Below are 17,375 nucleotides of genomic sequence, written 5' to 3' on the forward strand. Positions count from 1 at the left end.
TTTTTCTGTGACAACACAGCTCTGGGTTTGGTTTTCAACAGAAAAAGCTGTTTAGTTATCAGTATTCAGCAGTGAATAGAAGGCAAACTGTATTACCTTCAAAAAAAGTAAATGTCAGCTTTCACTTGATGACATTTTGGCTCTCTTTTAAGGTGGTGTGGGCGATTCTATAGGGACTTCATACAAGCACAGTGAGAGAGAAATAGTAGAAAATACATTCAATGACTCATTGCTTTACTATAGAGTACTGTGCTGCTGTGAGTGAAACCATTGAGCTCCTTATGAGGAAACATGCAATAAAACAATTACCCACTAAATGTATAAATACGTATTTAAGTAATATATTCAGTAAAAGCTACAGCCTAAATATTTCTTACCAGAAACATTTTTATAAGCATGGAAACTGCATTCATGCAAAACTTAACTTGAGCTAATTATCTAATTTATATGCTAAGATTAGCATATAAAGGTTGTTGATAATTTGCTCAAGTTAAGACACAGTCGTACAGCACTAAAATTTGTAAGGTGTCAGTAATTTGCATAAAGCACAGCTTCAAGTTTGGGGAATTCCTGATCAAAATTAAACAAAAAAACTTTTATTTCCTCAAATAACAAAAACAAGCAAACAAAACAAGGGGAAAAAAAACATAATAAATGATCTCTGTGACTTTGAGGAAAATATTTTGTGAAGTGATGATACCCAAGGGGTCATTTTGGAGGATGGAGCTAAACTAACAAGCATCTAAGTAGAAGAACTTAACACAGAGAGTGAAAAATGGTGGTGGTGGTGTGATGGTCTGGGGCAGCTTTGCTGCTTCAGAACAGGAATAACTTAATGCTATTGATTAAATAATGAATTCTGCTCGGATAGGAAAATCCTAGAGTTAAATGTTTGGCCCTCAGTTTGTGACTTTTAAGTTCCTTAATCTATAGCAGAAATATGTCCTTTTAAAACTATTCAACCAGAAAATTGTCTTTTTATTAGGCTACAACTAGTATTGTCACGATACTAAAATTTCTAATTCAACATCGATACCCAGGGAAAATATTTGATACTTGATACCACAGGGATAAAAACTGACAATTAAAGGCATAAAAATATTTTATTAACATGAAAAAGTCCTTGAAAAACCTTTTCCATCTCAACATAAAACATGCTTTCTCAACAGAATCACAGATGCTAGTTAAATAGTTGTGCGAATAAATGCTAAATAAATAACCCAAACATAACACATGACTAGTAGCATGCTAGCCACAGCTTATCACACAATGTTAGTGTGGAACACCGGTCGCCCTAACATCAGTAGTGCGTTTAATATATTAAATTATTAATGAGAACTTTAATTGATTAACCTGTTGGAATTCATCATGAAGGCCAGAGTGACGGCCCTTGACCTGACTGACTTCATAGCCACCCCTTAAAGCACTGTTTGCACACTGGTTTGTCAAGATCTTTGAGTTTCCCTTCTTCTTTTGCCTCATATGCTAAAATATTTAGTATCAATACCATGCCTAATTAGTCCTGTATCCAGATACAGCATTTGACTATCGTTACTTTTCAGAATATCGACACTTTTGACAATCCAAGATACAAAGGTATGTTAGTGGATATTAACATTTTACAATTTCACAGCAGACCATCGTTGGGTTAGGTCAGGGGTCTGCAACCTGTGGCTCTTTACACCTTCAGCTCTGGCTCTTAAAAAGACCAAAAATGAGGGGGGGGGGGGGGGGGGGGGGGGCATTTGGTCAAAGTTTTTAAATACAAAGGTAACTTAAAATTGCTAGCTTTAGGATGTATTTACTTCTGCAATGTATGCATTACATTTACAGAAAGAAAGAAACTAATGGTGTATAGAATATTTTACTTTAGATAAATGAAGTATCTTTTTGTCAATAGGTTGTAAACAACTTGCTTTTTCATCATTTTGGTGCCATTTGCTGTAAAAATCAAATGTCCAACTGAAGAAAATGCATTAAACCTAAATATAAAAATACTGTTGGTTAAATAATAAAAACTGTTGATCTTTAATAAAAAAAATTACACAATGTTTCTATTGTATACTATAAAAACAAGGTCTTGTTTCAAAGAGATGTGTAACTTTTGTGGCTCCAAACAAAATCTGTTTAGCTGGACCGAGGGCAAGAAATGGCTCTGCGGGTTGTAAAGGTTGCTGACCCCTGGGTTAGATGCTGTTTCTTTCACCCAGAAAACCTCCATGTTCAGGTTGTTGAGCCTGTTTGTTGCATTAATCAACCAGATCAGCTGCGACTCGCCAATGCACCCAAGCTCTACAAAGAGGGACGCAAATTTTAGTATCAGCTCTGCAGCAGCATTGTAGGTGGTTAGTCCCATGGTTTGATATCTCTCTAATAAAGGTTAACAATGACAACTACCCAAACCTACCTTCATCTAATCCCAACCAACCCTTTAAAGCACAAGAATACTCTGGTTATGAAGCGGCACAATGATCTGAAGCACACCAGCAAATTTACCTTTAAATGATTCACACAATAAAAATAAATGAATGTTTTGGTGTGGCATAATCAAAGTTTTAACCCAACACAGAAGCTGAGGTGTGATCTTAAACAGGAACCCCCGAATGGGGCTGAATTAGGACCTGAAAAGAAGCAGAGGCCAAAATTCCTCCACAGTAACTATAGACTGCAGTTTTAACAAACGCTAGATCGCAGTTTATGTAAAAGTTGGCAGAAGCAATTTTGAGGTTTAAGGGGTGATCACTCTTTGTATTTATTTGGGTTATTTCTGTTTGACATTAACATTTGTGTGATCACTTGAAACATAAGAGTGACAGGAAAAAATGCAGAGAGCATATTGAAAAAAACATTAATAGGCTTTATAGATTTCACATTTTAGCTTTGTGCATGTAATGCAATTGATTTTGTAGTCTGTCGTTTCATGTCTTTTGTAATCTTTTCTTAAGATTTTAATTTCTTTTCATTTCCTGTATGCCTTATTGATTTCTTTCTTGCACTCGCCTCTTGGACTGAAAATAGCAATTAGCTGGAATATGCTAGAATCTTGCAGAGTACAGAGTGCTTTCTACAAATGGTCCCAGATAAATACATTTATTTAAAAACAAACTATGGCTGAACGCTGAGGGGAAAAGTCCAAAGAAAGATCTTCAAAACAAACTAAAAAAGCTCCATCATCTTTATAATCTAAACATTATAACGAGTCACATTTGCTTTCATCCCCTTCCCTCTCACTTGTAATAGTGAACGCTTTACATCTGAAGGAGAGTTTTCATGCTGGACGCATTAACAAGTGGCTGGGTATGTTTGTGTTTTTATTAATGTGTTATATTGCATCTGGCTTATATCCACTTTCCAGAGCACGCTAATTCAGTGTGACAGGGCTTTGTTGGTCAATTAACCTTCACATTATATCTTGTTATGCCTATGAGAGCAACACTCTGCTCATGGCTCTTACCCCGCTGTGGTTTGGCTAAGCCGACAACATGACTGCAACAGAATCTGCAAAGAGGGCTGAAAGCAGATGATGAGAAGATTACACAGTAAATTTTACTTTTACACCAAACATATCTTCCCTTTAGCTGTTTCACAATCTGGCACTAGGCAATTTTTGTCCGGTTTTCTTTGCTCTTTATTCAAAACCAGTACAATATGTCTAGAGCTGGAAAAACTACCTTATTAACTTTATAAATTCTATATGAAACTTCAGACATACACTATATTGGCAAAAGTATTTGCTCACCCATGCAAATACTTTGGAACCAACTTCCTTTAGACCTTCGCTCCAACACAGACCAAGCCATCTTTAAATCTAAGTTTAAGACTTATCTTTTCAGGTCTGCGATTAACACCAAGCAGCATTTTATCTATAATTATTATTTTCTTGTCTTCTGCTTTTATGGCAGCAAGGTCCACAAAGACCTAGATGAGAGTATTTAGTGAGGATGACCTTGACTGGCCTGAAGGGTCTTGACCTCAACCTGAGAGAACAGCTTTGGGATGAATTAGAGCAGAGACAGAGAGCCAGGCCTTCTCGTCCAACATCAATGTCGAACCTCACAGATGCATTTCTGGAAGAATGGTTGAAAGTTCCCAGAAACACTACAAAACCTTGTGGAGTGTACTTTGCCACTAAATGAGATTTAATGTCTAAACAAAATCCTTTCAACCTTTTGGGTCCTTCGTTTATGTAGATGTGTGACTACTGCTTCCATAAATAAAAGCATTGCCTACTTCTGCATAACTTTTGGTCAAAAGTATTAAGAGTCACTGTAGTGGAGCTAACGAGCCACATACACAGCCTGATATGTTAGTTTTATGGCACACATTTTACAGACCAATATGTTAAATTTTCATCTCATTTGATCAGAGCAATTTCCTCCCCATGTTTGCAGACGGGACATCTGAGTTTGTTTCGAAAATTGTTTTTGTCTTGCCACTTTTCCATAAAGACCAGTTTTTTGTAGTGAATGACTAATGTAGTGAACAACATACGCTGAAAGATGCTCCCACCTAGCTTTGGATTTCTGCAGCTCCACCAAAGTTAACATGGACTTCTTGGTTGTTGGTTTGATTACCAAGCCTTCAAGGCCCAAGGCTTCAGGGATTCCTGAAGTCCTATACTAAAAAATGTTCAGGGATATTGAAGTAAATAGGAATTTAATATAAATATATGCCACAATTTCAGATTTTTAAATGAGAAATTGTAAGAGAAGTTTTGGTTGTACCGTGACAAAGCTTTAAAATATTACAAATGCTTTTCCGAGCCTCTATCTTTGATTAAGACATGGTGGCTCAATCACCATGATGCATCTACAGAGAAGTTCTTTGATTATTTTTCTGCCAGCAACATTACATTCTCAACAAGGAGATCAGAGAAGCAGAGAGAAAATACAGTGAGAAATTCAAATGCACCTTCAACACCATCAACCCAGACATCCTCCTTCAGAAGCTCAGTGGTCAGTGAATCACCAGCTTCCAGACCATCAGACCCGGCACCGCCCAGACGTGGGTTCTCTCCCTACTCTTCTTCTCCCTCTATACAAATCTGTGAAACTCCTGGAGCTTCCAGATTACACCACTGTCATGGGTCTGACCCAGGATGGTGACTAGTCTGCATATAGACTAGTCCACTGGCGCATCCAGAACCACCTGGAGCTTAAACCCAGTTAAAGACTGTGGAGGGGATGGTGCACTTGTGGAGACTGTACATCACGCAGCAACTAAAGAAGTACAACCTTCCACAGGAGTTGCTGGTCATATTCTCCACTGCCATCATTCAGTCTGGTGTCCATCCACCATTGTGTGGGTTGACTGCAGCAAACTATTAGGTCTACGTAGAGGATCACCAAGGCTCACCTTCCCTCCATCTAGGACTTGTACAGGTCTAGGGTCAAGGAAAAAGACTGCCAACCTCTCTGCAGACCCACAATTCTGCACGGAAACTGTTTCGGCTTTTATAGAGCACTGTTTGTAGAAAAACAGGCACTACAGAGACAGTTTCTCCCCTCAGGCTCCCTGTCTGATGAACACAATGGACACCTTACAGCCTGATTAGTCAGCTACACTGCTGTGAAAAAATAGAAGTATCTTGCATTTTCACAACTCCCAACCTCCCCTTTTCCTTTCTTATATATTATATATATTAAAAAAATACTACTATGCTACTTATATACTGTATGAATACCAATTGTCTGTATGCCATTAGCGCTGCATCCAAAGTCATATTCTTTGATTCTGGAACAAGAATTGTTTTCTCCTCATGAGGTTCATGTGTTCCCTGATTATTTATGTTTTATTTTGAAATGAATTGACTCAGTTTTCCTTTAATGATCTGATGTAGGCAGCCGCATCAGATAAAGACTAAAAAATAACCTTGCTTCCAAAAGGAAGCGCCTAGGACCCTCCTTTGGTTTGTAAAACACCAAGTGACAAGTTTTAAGGTGATCAGCAGAAATCAAACTAAAGTTTGAATGATTTGTTACTTTATTAGTTCTGGTCTCTTGTAACTTCTCCTTTAGTGTAATAAAGTTAAAAAGAAACCATGATTATTGTTCAAACACTGGACGGTTCTTATTTGAACAAGTAAAACTCCTCCTTTAACCTGTTGTATCCCTGATGGTGTCAAAGCTTGACATTGTTCCCTGAAATGATGGTCGGTGAGGAGGGCTGATGCCAGCAGGCAGGAAGACGGCAACAGTCCCACTGATCCTCCACCATAATCCTCTTTAATAAACCCTGCCGTCTGTTGACTGTGACTTGACACAGTGTTAAATCAGTCCAGACACTTTCAAACACAAACATAACTTTGTGCTCGGCTTTTATGTATCTTTTAACCCAATGGAAGGATGTATATTTTTCTCCTCTAACCGGATTTAGTTTTGTATTTTCAAGGCAAAACCATCACCTAAAAGTCATCCTAGACTTAAAACAGCTTAAATTTTTTTAAAATGTTTGTTAAAGCCACTATTTCAGCACTACTTTTTCCTCTCCTTGGAAGTAAATTTAGGTTTTTATTGTTTGTTTAATTAGCAAAACCAAGTTACTTTTAATTTATGTGTGAGAGGAAAAGTTCCATTTCATTTTTAGGAGAAAATTAGTCCGATTTGAGTGCAAATGTGTCTTGGTAGGAGCAGCATTTCCCCCTTTTTATACAATTAGACTAAAATAAATGTATCTTCTATTTTTCCAATCCCATCTCTGTCATTTGGAAGAAATAGCTGATTTGTTAATAGCTTTGAATGAAACAGTTTGCATGTCCAAGTTAATTCTTACCTGTTATTGATTTTCTGAGAATAAGAAGTTTAACGGTCTGGTTTTCTTAGAGGCAGATGCTGTGTCCAGTGAGCAGCAGCTGCATGTGTTAGAGCGATTACAGCTGGACTTCGGCTCTGTGTGTCACAATGTGCGTAATTATGGAGAAGCAGAAAACCGGAGCATTAAATAATTGATAATAGAGAAAGCTCTCTTGTTGCAGAATACTACATTTTCACAGCTGAAACAAGACACATATTCTGCTCATTTTCATTTCTGGTTAATTTACCATCTTTATAAAAAGGGATTTCAAGAGTTTTTTTAATTGAATGTAATTAAATAACCCTGATATATGTATTTTTTTGTGTACACTCAAAGAAGCAGAAGCGTTTTAGACCTCAAAAAGATCACAAATATATTTAATTTGGGTCTTTTAATAATTTTTTTAGTCTGTTCTGTTTTCTGGGTGGAACAAAATACAACTTAAAACTTCAGTGATATTTATTTTAAGAGGATAACGAATTCAAAGTGTATAATTGATTTTCCCTAATTTACATAAGGTCAAAATGACACATTTAGGCTAAAATAGGAAAATACATCCTCACCAATGTCCCTCTAGTTAAAACTTAGCAGCATGCACATTTTAAAGCCATCAGTGACTTTCTGACATAATTCTAGTTGAATATGTGACCACTCTTGTTGGCAGAATTAGAGTTGATTTAAACTGGCTTTTTTCCAGAGATGTTCACAGTTATTTTTCCCCAAGTCCATGTCATGTCTGAAGTTTTTCACCCCGAGTCAGAGTCAAGTCTCTAATGATTAAAATAAATTTTTTTGCTTCAAATCCATGACATCTAGGTCACCTCTAAGCCTGCATCACTGTAGACTGGGATTACAAAACCTGTACGGTTTGTCCTTAAGCCTTCAACTGGCTTCACTTTGCATTATTTTTGGCTTCATTATTTGGCATTTTTTATTATTATTTCACCTTTATGTTCTGTCTTTGTTTTATCCTCATAGTCGGTACAGCTGGTCTGGTGTTCTGCTTAGTGGTGACACAATGCAGGGAGGCAGATTATCCGCTATTATCATATAACATAGAAAGTACTCCTGGATCAATGTGAGCTTTTGTGTTTTCTGTGTCTCTGCTCTGTCTTCTCCAACCCCCCAGTGGGTCGACGCAGATGAGTGTTCACACTGATCCTGGTTCTGGTACTGCTGGAGGTTCTCCTCCCTGTTAAAGGGGAGTTTTCCCTCTCCACTGTCGCTTCATGCATGCTCAGTATGAGGGATTTCAACAAAGCCATCAACAATGCAGACGACTGTCTCTGTGGCTCTACGCTCTTTCAGGAGGAGTGAATGCTGCTTGTCAAGACTTGATACAATCTGCTGGGTTTCCTTAGAGAGGAAACTTTTTGATCAATCTATGATTTGATTGAATTTGACTTTGTAAAGTGCCTTGAGAAAGACACTGGTGTTTCAGCCTCTGTGTTTTCTGGGCTTTCCTTAGCATCCTGACCAATTTCCTTTCATCAGAGGGTGACAGTTTACATCTTCTTCTAAGCAATTGACCTGAAGCACAATTATCTGGACTTGTATGAGTCTATAAATCTCCTTCTTGGATCTTCGTTGAGAGGTTCTTGGACTTTCCATCTTTATGAGCATCTGTCAAACCAATGAGTGCCGTCTAACAAGTCTTTTTTTTTAAGCAGGCAAAGAGAAACCACCATCTGCCCTCAGTCATGATCACCAAAGAGTTCAGCCATGGCTTTTTTAGGTTAAAATATATCCAAGTACCTTAAACACTCATATTTAGGTAAGGTAATGTATGGTTTGACCATGTGCACATTTAAACTTGTGCAACCAACTCTTGTTTTTTATTAATGACACCCCCTGCCCACAGTGAATATACTTTACATGTTAACCTTTCCCAAGTGCTAGAAAAGCCCAGTTTTTTAATGAAAAAGTTATTTTGTCATGATTTATATGTATAGTTTTTGCAGTGCAGGACGCATGGGCTGACAAAAATCCCCGGCTTAGAAACACGGTGACTGACAGAAATTGAGCAGCGAGTTAGGCCTGTGTGACAGCTTCATGCCACCACACATTCAAAGCCTGTGGAGCTTAAATTGGGTTATAAGCCTGAAAGAAGATCTTCTGCAGCTGCGGTGGAGGGGCGGTGCTGAGCATGCAGCTTCTCTTCTCACATTTTCTTGTTAAATTTGCTGCATGACTTTCCCCCAGACCCTGTCGATATTCCACAGAGTAAACACGTCTTTTGGGCATTCATCATCCGCTTGGCAGCACTGCAGAGCAAAGTCCCCTGCTTTTGATAGAGGGGATGAGGTGATAGAAAACAGTAATAGGTATGACCCAGCAGTGACAGCCTGCATGATGGTCAGTAGTCTTTTTGGATGATCTCAGAAAACTTTTTTCTGCCAGAGGTGTTGTAAAGATAAGTTCAAAAATAAAATAAATTGAAAACTCTACGTGGCACCGAAAGGGACATGAAAAATATGTTGGACCTGGATTCCTGTCTTTGTGACAGAGTTTAATGTTAAGCCAGAGGGGAGTTCAAACTCCTCAGTCTCTGAAATCAAAAATCTTCACTGATATTCAAACGTGTATCCATTTTAAATCAATTCCTTGTCCCGAGCATAGAGCTGCAGCCCTTCACCTGGAGCCATGAGAGTTATTTGAATATAAATGGATTTTATTTTGGTAAAATTGCCTCCCAGCACAGATAAACATTTCATTGTAGGAGGAGGAATTTTTCATATCGACTACATTCACAACTCAATCTCTGGAATGGTGTAATTTGTGGTCTTGGTGAAAAAAATGAAGCCATCTTGTGTGACAATATAACTTTGGTACAAACCTGTATTTAAGGGCAGATTTCAGATTCAGATTAAAACAAAACTCCATGAAGGGCTTTGTGCTAAAGGATAATGCCCAGATGTGGATGTATTTTGTGAGAAGATCATAAAAATGTAGAAGATTTGATGTAAGAAACCTGTTCTTGCTGTTTTCAGAACTTAATTTGGGTAAAATATGTCAACATTTATCACCTGTCCTAGAATAACTGCATCTGGTATTGCAGTAGCAATCTCACACAGCATTTTTTTTCAAACTAAAAAAAGATGCAAAATTAAAATATTTAAAGACAAAAAATAGATTTAGAAATATTGGTTTTTAATCAAATCTACCATACAACACTTCTTGTCCCTTCTCCTGGCAATACTTTATATTTTTGCCAGCAGAACTTTGTGTTCTTCAATGATTATGACGCGGATGGACAGAGAGGTCAACCTTAACGTTTTCCTCTTTCCATAATCTAAATCAGTGTTGACCATGAATGCATTCATTTGAGAACTTTTAACTTAAGGATCCTGGTTTTTACACCATCAAAGCGAGTCAATTTGGGGAGTGTTTAGAACAGGCGCTTGTGTTCCGAGAAGGCTGCAAGTTTGAATCCCAAAGACCCCAGAATGTTCCCCGGCTGCTGCTCAGTGGTGACCCACTGCTCCCTAAGGGACGGGTTAAATGCAGAGGACACATTTTATTGGTATGTACAACAGATGCAATGATTAATAAGTATTATTACATCTCACCCTGAACTCACTGAGGCACTTTGTTTGGGGGTGAACAAATTGTTTGTGTATCTAACTGTGTTTTTGTTGTTAATTTGACAGCTTGCCACACTCGGTGCCCAAACGCAGCAAAAGAGAAGGTATCCTCAGCTCCTGAAGGTTGCAGCCCAAGTAGGAAAACACAAGGCACCAACCCCACAGAGCAGCCATGTGCGTAAGACAGATGTAGGTCGGCAGCAAAGCACAAGAGCAGCAGCATCCCAACCAAAGAGGCGCTGAGATGCATGGAACCAAACTCCAACCAGCCACCTCTCCCTCAACGCAGGTCAAACCCAGAAACTGGCCACCGCGGCAGTCAGGAACCAACACAAGCCCCCGGTAGCAGGACCACCCAGAACCAAGAAGGAGATGTAAGCCTCTGTGTCACATCTTCTTTATGGGATCCTAAATAAAAGCTTCTAGATTAGGGGTCACCAACCTTTTTGAAACTGAGAGCTACTTCATTGGTGTCCTGTCATACGAAGGCCTACCAGCACTGACCTTTAAAGTAGTAGACTCAGAGCTCATCTTAACTTTATGTAAGATAAGTACATTTTAGATCATGTATGTTTTTTAATTTATTTAAAGGCAGGTGTGATTAGAAAGGAAGAGGAACGCCATACTATGACATTTTAGATGCAGCTCTCTGGATGGTTGTGCCACTTTTAGAACAGGCTCGAGGGCACTGCATGTGGTCCTTGGGGGCCACCTACATGTTGGTGACCCTTGTTTTAAATGGTCTGGTAACTTAAAGGGGTTACAACAAATGCTCCAGTTCCCTTTACTGTATAGGAATTGCCAGTAAATTTGCAGCAGTGATTTATTTAAAATCATTTATTTCTTAATGGATTTTCCCCCTTCTGAATTATTGCATTCCAATTAAAGGTGGTATTTTTCTTGAACTGCCATGTCATTAGTCATGCTGCTACTGCAATAAAAGCAATCATGAAAAAACAAATTCACTTTAAGCCCTTTTACATTTTCACCAAGGGTGCCATGGAGGAGGTTCTAACTTCAAGAAACTCTCCTATTCAGTGCAGAAAGCAGACTTTATTTTCAATGTTCCCTGAGAAGCTGCACAACAACAGATGAAAAGTTCATGAATTTTCAACATTTGATTGTTTGATGTCTCCATCAAAGGTCAAGGCAGACCTTGACCGTTTATTGAGCACAGCCAACAAAAAGTAACATGTAACTACTGCTGAATCATCCCTGACTCATGGGGTATACAATCAAGATCGCATTGAAAGGTTTCAGAAAAACAGCTTTAAAATAACAAGGAATCAATTGAATTTGAATTTGTAAAAGTGTTGAAAGCAGTTTTGATGACTCACGCTCTTTTCAAAGAGTGTCACACTTTGCAGAAACTTGGTTTCTGTGGAGAACGAAGCAAGAATCTTACAAGATTATCGATTATTGTCTTATTGACTAAACCACAAATGCTGGAGAAATCTCTCTCAGAGTGGTTTTTGTATGACTGCATGTCATGAAATGGCACTAAAATTATGATGTTGTGTGTTGTTAAACAAGAATTATGGAAAAAAAAGTAGCTACACCCTGTTTCTTTTATATAGTTTTCCATTTCAAAACAAGATAAAATGATCTGGTCTTTAGTAGTTTCAAAATAAGTTGTGTAAAAAAAGAGACTCAACAGCATCATTATTTTTGAATCAAAGAAGAAGCTAAACTAAGAAAAGCTTTGCTTAAAAAAATAAGTGCACCCCTGCTTCCTCTGGTTTTAAGAGCGAAAAGTCTTTGTCCATATGATCATCGACATATGAAACCACCTCCATAAGAATAAGAGTTTTAGCTGTTTGCTGCTTTGGAGCAAACAGATGTGTGATAATACAATGTACGGATAGAAAGAGATCAGCAATAACCTTAAAGAAGCAACTATAGCTGCTGGTGGCCCCTGGTGATAAAATGTTTGCGGGGACGCAGTAGAAGTTGGGGGTTATAACACAACAATAAAATCTACTTGAATATAATCAGTCACTTTTCTGCTGGTGAATTTTTCAGTCTGGTCGGTCTGGTCCCAGTTCCATTCTGCAAAAGCCTCGTAAAATGATTACTGTTCAAATAAATGACCAAATTGTTTTCTACTGTTGCTTTCCTTTGTCTTTTCGTTGTTCTGACTCATTCATCTGGATCTTGTGGGACATTTTTGACATCTGAGCTGCCAGGGGTGTGACTTTGATTGATCGGTGTGATGAATTAATGTGATTGGATGAAGAATAGCACAAAAAAAAGTTTAAAAAGATAGAAACACACCCACAGTGGTGGGTCAACTTCAACCATTGTTTTGGGGGTACCTTTCACATTTGAATCAATCTTGCACCGATACCTGATGCCTGGGAATCGATACCGATACTTAACGGTACCCTTTCTCAGTACTGTTTGTGTTTATGTAGTAAGTTTAGCAATAAAATCTCAAAATTTTTCAATTTAGCATAATTATTTCTCAATATATAAACCTGTTTAGATCTTGAAATGAACCTTATTAAATAATGAATGAATTTTAAAACATTTTACAAATACTGCAGTTATCAGAGGCACAGAGTGGACACGGTGAATAAGGGATTGAATTAGTGTGTAAATAAAATTCAAGGAATTATTTTAGTACAACAGTTTCCTAGGAGAAAAAAGAAACTAAATTAAAAATATTATACTCTATCCAACTTTGTAAATCAGGACTTTATACATTTTCAGTGAGGGAACAGAGGCTCTCCTCTGCACTCTGCTGTGACTACAGGCGGGTTTATAGACAAGGCAGCAGCAGCTCTCTGTGAGACGGGGCTTGGAGAAGTTGGAACAGACTCACAGCAGCACTCGTCGTAGAAAACATCTCTCTAGAAAATACCTCTCTGAAGAAAATACCTTCAGAACGATTGTTACTTTCATGAGAAGTCGGCAATAACAGAAGAAAGTTGCAAGATTTTTTGCTTGTGGCTTTTTTGAAAAAAGACAGCTGAATGGTTCTGAAAAGTTGCTAAATATAGCAAGAAATTTGCTAAATTGGCAGCAGTGACCAGGTGCTTCCTCAGATTAGTATTACCTCTGCTGGCCTTGCACTGCGTGTCGCAAATATTGCAGCGAGCGTAATCTGAAACGAATAGTACCAATGGGACTTGGTCAGTGCCTATAAAAATACAGAATTCGGTACTCCTCCCTATTTTCAGCAATTTATGAGGTGTTAAGAAAACATGTATATTGTAGCTTTAAAGAATGGTGTAAAAAAGGGTTTTCAGTTGATTATCAGCTCCTTTTTTGATTTTTGAGCCCCAAACCGGGTCATCAACAGGACAATGATGCCAAACACAGCAACATGTGCAACAAAATGACTGAAAAAGACAAGAATCAGGGTGTTGCAGTGGACCAGTCTAGATTTCAGCTTAATGAAATGAATGGCAATGAAAAAAGAGCTATGCAGAAACAAATGTCTGCAAACCTCAATTGATCAAGTTAACATTATAAAGAAGAAACAGCAAAACTTCTGCTAAAACAATATTAGAGCAGGGGTCTACAACCTGTAGCTCAAGAGCTACAAGGGGCTCTTTGGACCTTCCCTAATGGCTCTTAATAATTTTGGCTAAAAACGGCACAGAACCAAGTATTGTTTTTAAATATAGTGACAAAAATAAAAGCAGGTTTTAGATATTACATTTATATCTATGGGCTTTAGACAGAATGCAAAAATGTTATATGTTCTTTATTTTAAAACCTAAAAATAGAAATTAAATGGTGTCTCATTGAAATTACTACTTTCTTAGTAGATACTTATCAAAGATTCTAGGCTGTATTTTTTCCAAAGGTCATGTAGCTGTACTGTTAGGACTTTGGCCTGTAATAAAAAAACATCTTTGGTAAATAATTTTTAAAGTGTGACAGATTCCAAAACTGCATTTAACTGTTTTAGTTCTATTACAAGTTGTAATATGGCCATGTGTTAAATTCATCCTAAAAAAGTCACAAAGGGGATAGAAACTTAAAGAAAAGGTGAAAAATGCCAACACTGCAGACCAGATGCAGAACATTTAGACAACTGATGATCAGTTCCAGCCCTCGAGCAGGGGTGTCCTCCTAGTTTTAGATATTTTCCTGGTTTAACAGAGCTTGATCATTATCAGGTCTGCAAAACTTGATGGCAGGCTGAGGAGGGGATTGTTTTGTTTAAATCAGGTGTGTTGGAGCAGCAAAATATCTAAATCACACAGGATATAGGCCCTCCAGGACCAGAACTGGACCACACTGGCTTAGACCCAACAAAACAAAGAATGAACACATGTGAGTAACTCATTCAGGAGTCAATAAAAGAAAAAAAAGACTCACATGGGATTTTGTTGAGCTCGTTCATGAACTTGTTCTTGAGCTTGGAGAAGGCTTCGTCCTTCTCCCCTGTACCCGGTCCCGCCATGCTGGTGGTGTTGGAGCCAGCTGTAGAGGAGGAGGCAGTGGTGAGCTCCGGCGCCGCGGCCGCCAGCGCTTCCCTTCGACTCTCGCTCATCGCGGCGTTGCTGGGCAGCCAGGCAGTTGCTGGACAAGGAGAAAAAAATTGAGTTGAAACAAATGAGGTTATATTTTCTTTCTGCTTCTCAGCCTCTGTGACAGATGCATGTCAGAGGCAGGGAGCCTGCCTTGTCAGATGACTGAGTTGACGCAGGCTGTGTGAGCAGCTGTAGGCTCAGCCTGAGTAAACATCAGCTGGAGTCCACAATGAACTGGCCAGCACTCTGAAATCAGAATAAAGCTCCTCACTCACTGTCTAAATTCAATACTAAGATAACATAGTAGCAATAAAGTGGTGATGGAGTGTAAACCATGAAGCCCAAGTTTACGTCTGGCTTAATTATTATTCTTGGCTCCCACTAGTGGCCCACTGTTATGATGCTGCACACCACGGAAAGCTCTGTGCACACACCAGGTGTATTTACTTAATCTTCAGGTCTGGTGGCAAAGGAAACAGTGTGACTCATATGTTATCCACTGCTCTTTGTGCAGAGGCGCTCATGCGGTTCCAAATGTGGTCCGCTGCTTAATGTTCATTGTTTTGAAGATAAAACATCTCCAGGCATGTCACCACCATGCTGACAGTGGGACGTCCCTTCCACATCCTGTCAGCGCTGCTCCAGGGAAATAGAGCATGACTCATAAGAACGAGAAAATACCAATAGATACCACTAAAAGCACAATCACACCTAAAATTACTAAACCTCCGATGCAACTTAAACTATAAACCAGCAGTGTCCAAACATTTCGGCCATTGGGCCAAAATTGTTAAATTGAAAGAGCGCGAGGGCCAAAACATTTATAACAATTATAAAAAAAACAACAACAACAAAAATACTAACCCTGTAAACTGTATTTAGCCTAATTTATTAAATGAATTCCAATCAGATTTTGATGCTCCAAAAGTGGCCCTATTTATACTATGAAATTAAAGCCAATGTAAAAACTGTGGTTATTAAAATACATGTTTTGTGTTGTACCAAACATTAAATTAAACATTCAATTGTAATATTTTTATATATTTTTGTAATTATTTTCTATAATAAATTTACTCTAATTCAAAATAAAAGTTTCCATTGGCAAAAAGCCACCTACGGAGCCTTAGAGGGGTCATCGCAAAATGTTTTGCATGTTGAGAGAATGTGCACTCGTTTTACTAAATCGTGTGCACAATTTACTATATTGTGCTCTCGTTTTACTATAGGGTGAGCTCATTTTACTAAATTGAGCTCTTATTTTAAGTATAGTAAAACGAGGGCACAATTTATTAAACAAGTGCACTATTTACTCAAACGAGCGCACGATTCACTAAAACTAGGGCACAATTTATTAAACTAGAGCACAATTTAGTGAACATGGTTATAGAACATTGTGTGCACGATCTACTTAAACGTGGCCACAATGTGTAAAACGTGCACTCAATATTGTCTTGACACATGTAAACATGAGCACGTTATAGTATATTCAAGATCTCGATCTACCAAAACGCACCCACGAATAATTAAAACGTGTGCTCGAATAAATTGTGTGCAGGTTTTATTAATTCGAGGACGCAATTAAAAGAAAACGTGCTCACGTTTTATTAATTCGAGGGCTCAATTAAAGGAAACGTGCTCACAAATTATCACGACCTGAAAAAAAATATCACTTAAAGTGAGCTGTCCCGGGCTCCGTAGCCACCAGTGCTGGTTGCCCAAATTTTTCTTGAAATTAAGTTGGAAGGCCGCACAAAATCAGCACAGGGGCCACAAATGTCCCCCAGGCCACACTTTGGACACCCCTGCTCTAAACAGCTCACATGGAAGTTGCCAGATGATAATATGTGGTAAAACATTGATTTGTTGTACTGTAAGTACACATCAGATGTAATTTTAAAATCAAAGCTGGACAGAAGATGGATCAAAAAGCAGTTGATACAGAGAATAAATAGTTCTCCAGAAAGTCAGAAAATTAGGGAATGAAGACAGGATATAGGGAATTTAGCGCGTGGCCTTTTATTTTTGCGCAGTAATGTGCAAAAAAAAAAGAAAAAGTAAGAACAGATGTTTTATTGTGTTTAAATGAAATGCCAACAATTATACAAAGCAGCAACATGCATCAGTTCTGCAGCAGATAGGAACTATTTGTGTGCTGTCAGTGTGCAGGTTGTAATTTGCTCTGTCACCATAGCAATTCAAGAGGATAATGGCGTGCTAAAGAAAAACCGGTACACAGCGAAGATTGATGGCCTAATTTTCCTTCCTTCCCACAGTTGGTGCTCACTAAACTCATATTTCCCCATTTATTCCATTGTTACACATGAAGGCATTAAACCGGCTCTGACTCCAAGATCCGCTGAAGGTTCCTCACTAAAGTAATTTCGAAGTGAAAATGTAACCTCCAAAATTGACACAAATTATATTTATTTCTACATTACAGAGAGCGGAGAACAAGATGCCAGTGCAATGCTTCCTAACAGAAAACATGGCATAAAGAAGCGGTTCAGAGTTG

At 38.3% G+C, this 17,375-nt stretch overlaps 1 protein-coding gene across 3 annotated transcripts in view; it reads right to left on the bottom strand.

Annotated features, from left to right (window-relative positions):
• Positions 1 to 17,375, bottom strand: part of LOC118556044 (synaptotagmin-1-like) — a 105,537-nt gene that overhangs the window by 33,693 nt on the left and 54,469 nt on the right. For all 3 annotated transcript variants that reach the window (XM_036129404.1, XM_036129402.1, XM_036129403.1), the window contains exon 3: positions 14,709 to 14,912. In XM_036129404.1, the coding sequence (XP_035985297.1) occupies positions 14,709 to 14,883 (175 nt within the window). In that variant the 5' untranslated portion in view covers positions 14,884 to 14,912. The remainder of the gene's footprint in view (positions 1 to 14,708; positions 14,913 to 17,375) is intronic.

The sequence above is a fragment of the Fundulus heteroclitus genome, unplaced genomic scaffold (assembly GCF_011125445.2).
Source record: "Fundulus heteroclitus isolate FHET01 unplaced genomic scaffold, MU-UCD_Fhet_4.1 scaffold_164, whole genome shotgun sequence".
NCBI lineage: Eukaryota > Metazoa > Chordata > Actinopteri > Cyprinodontiformes > Fundulidae > Fundulus > Fundulus heteroclitus.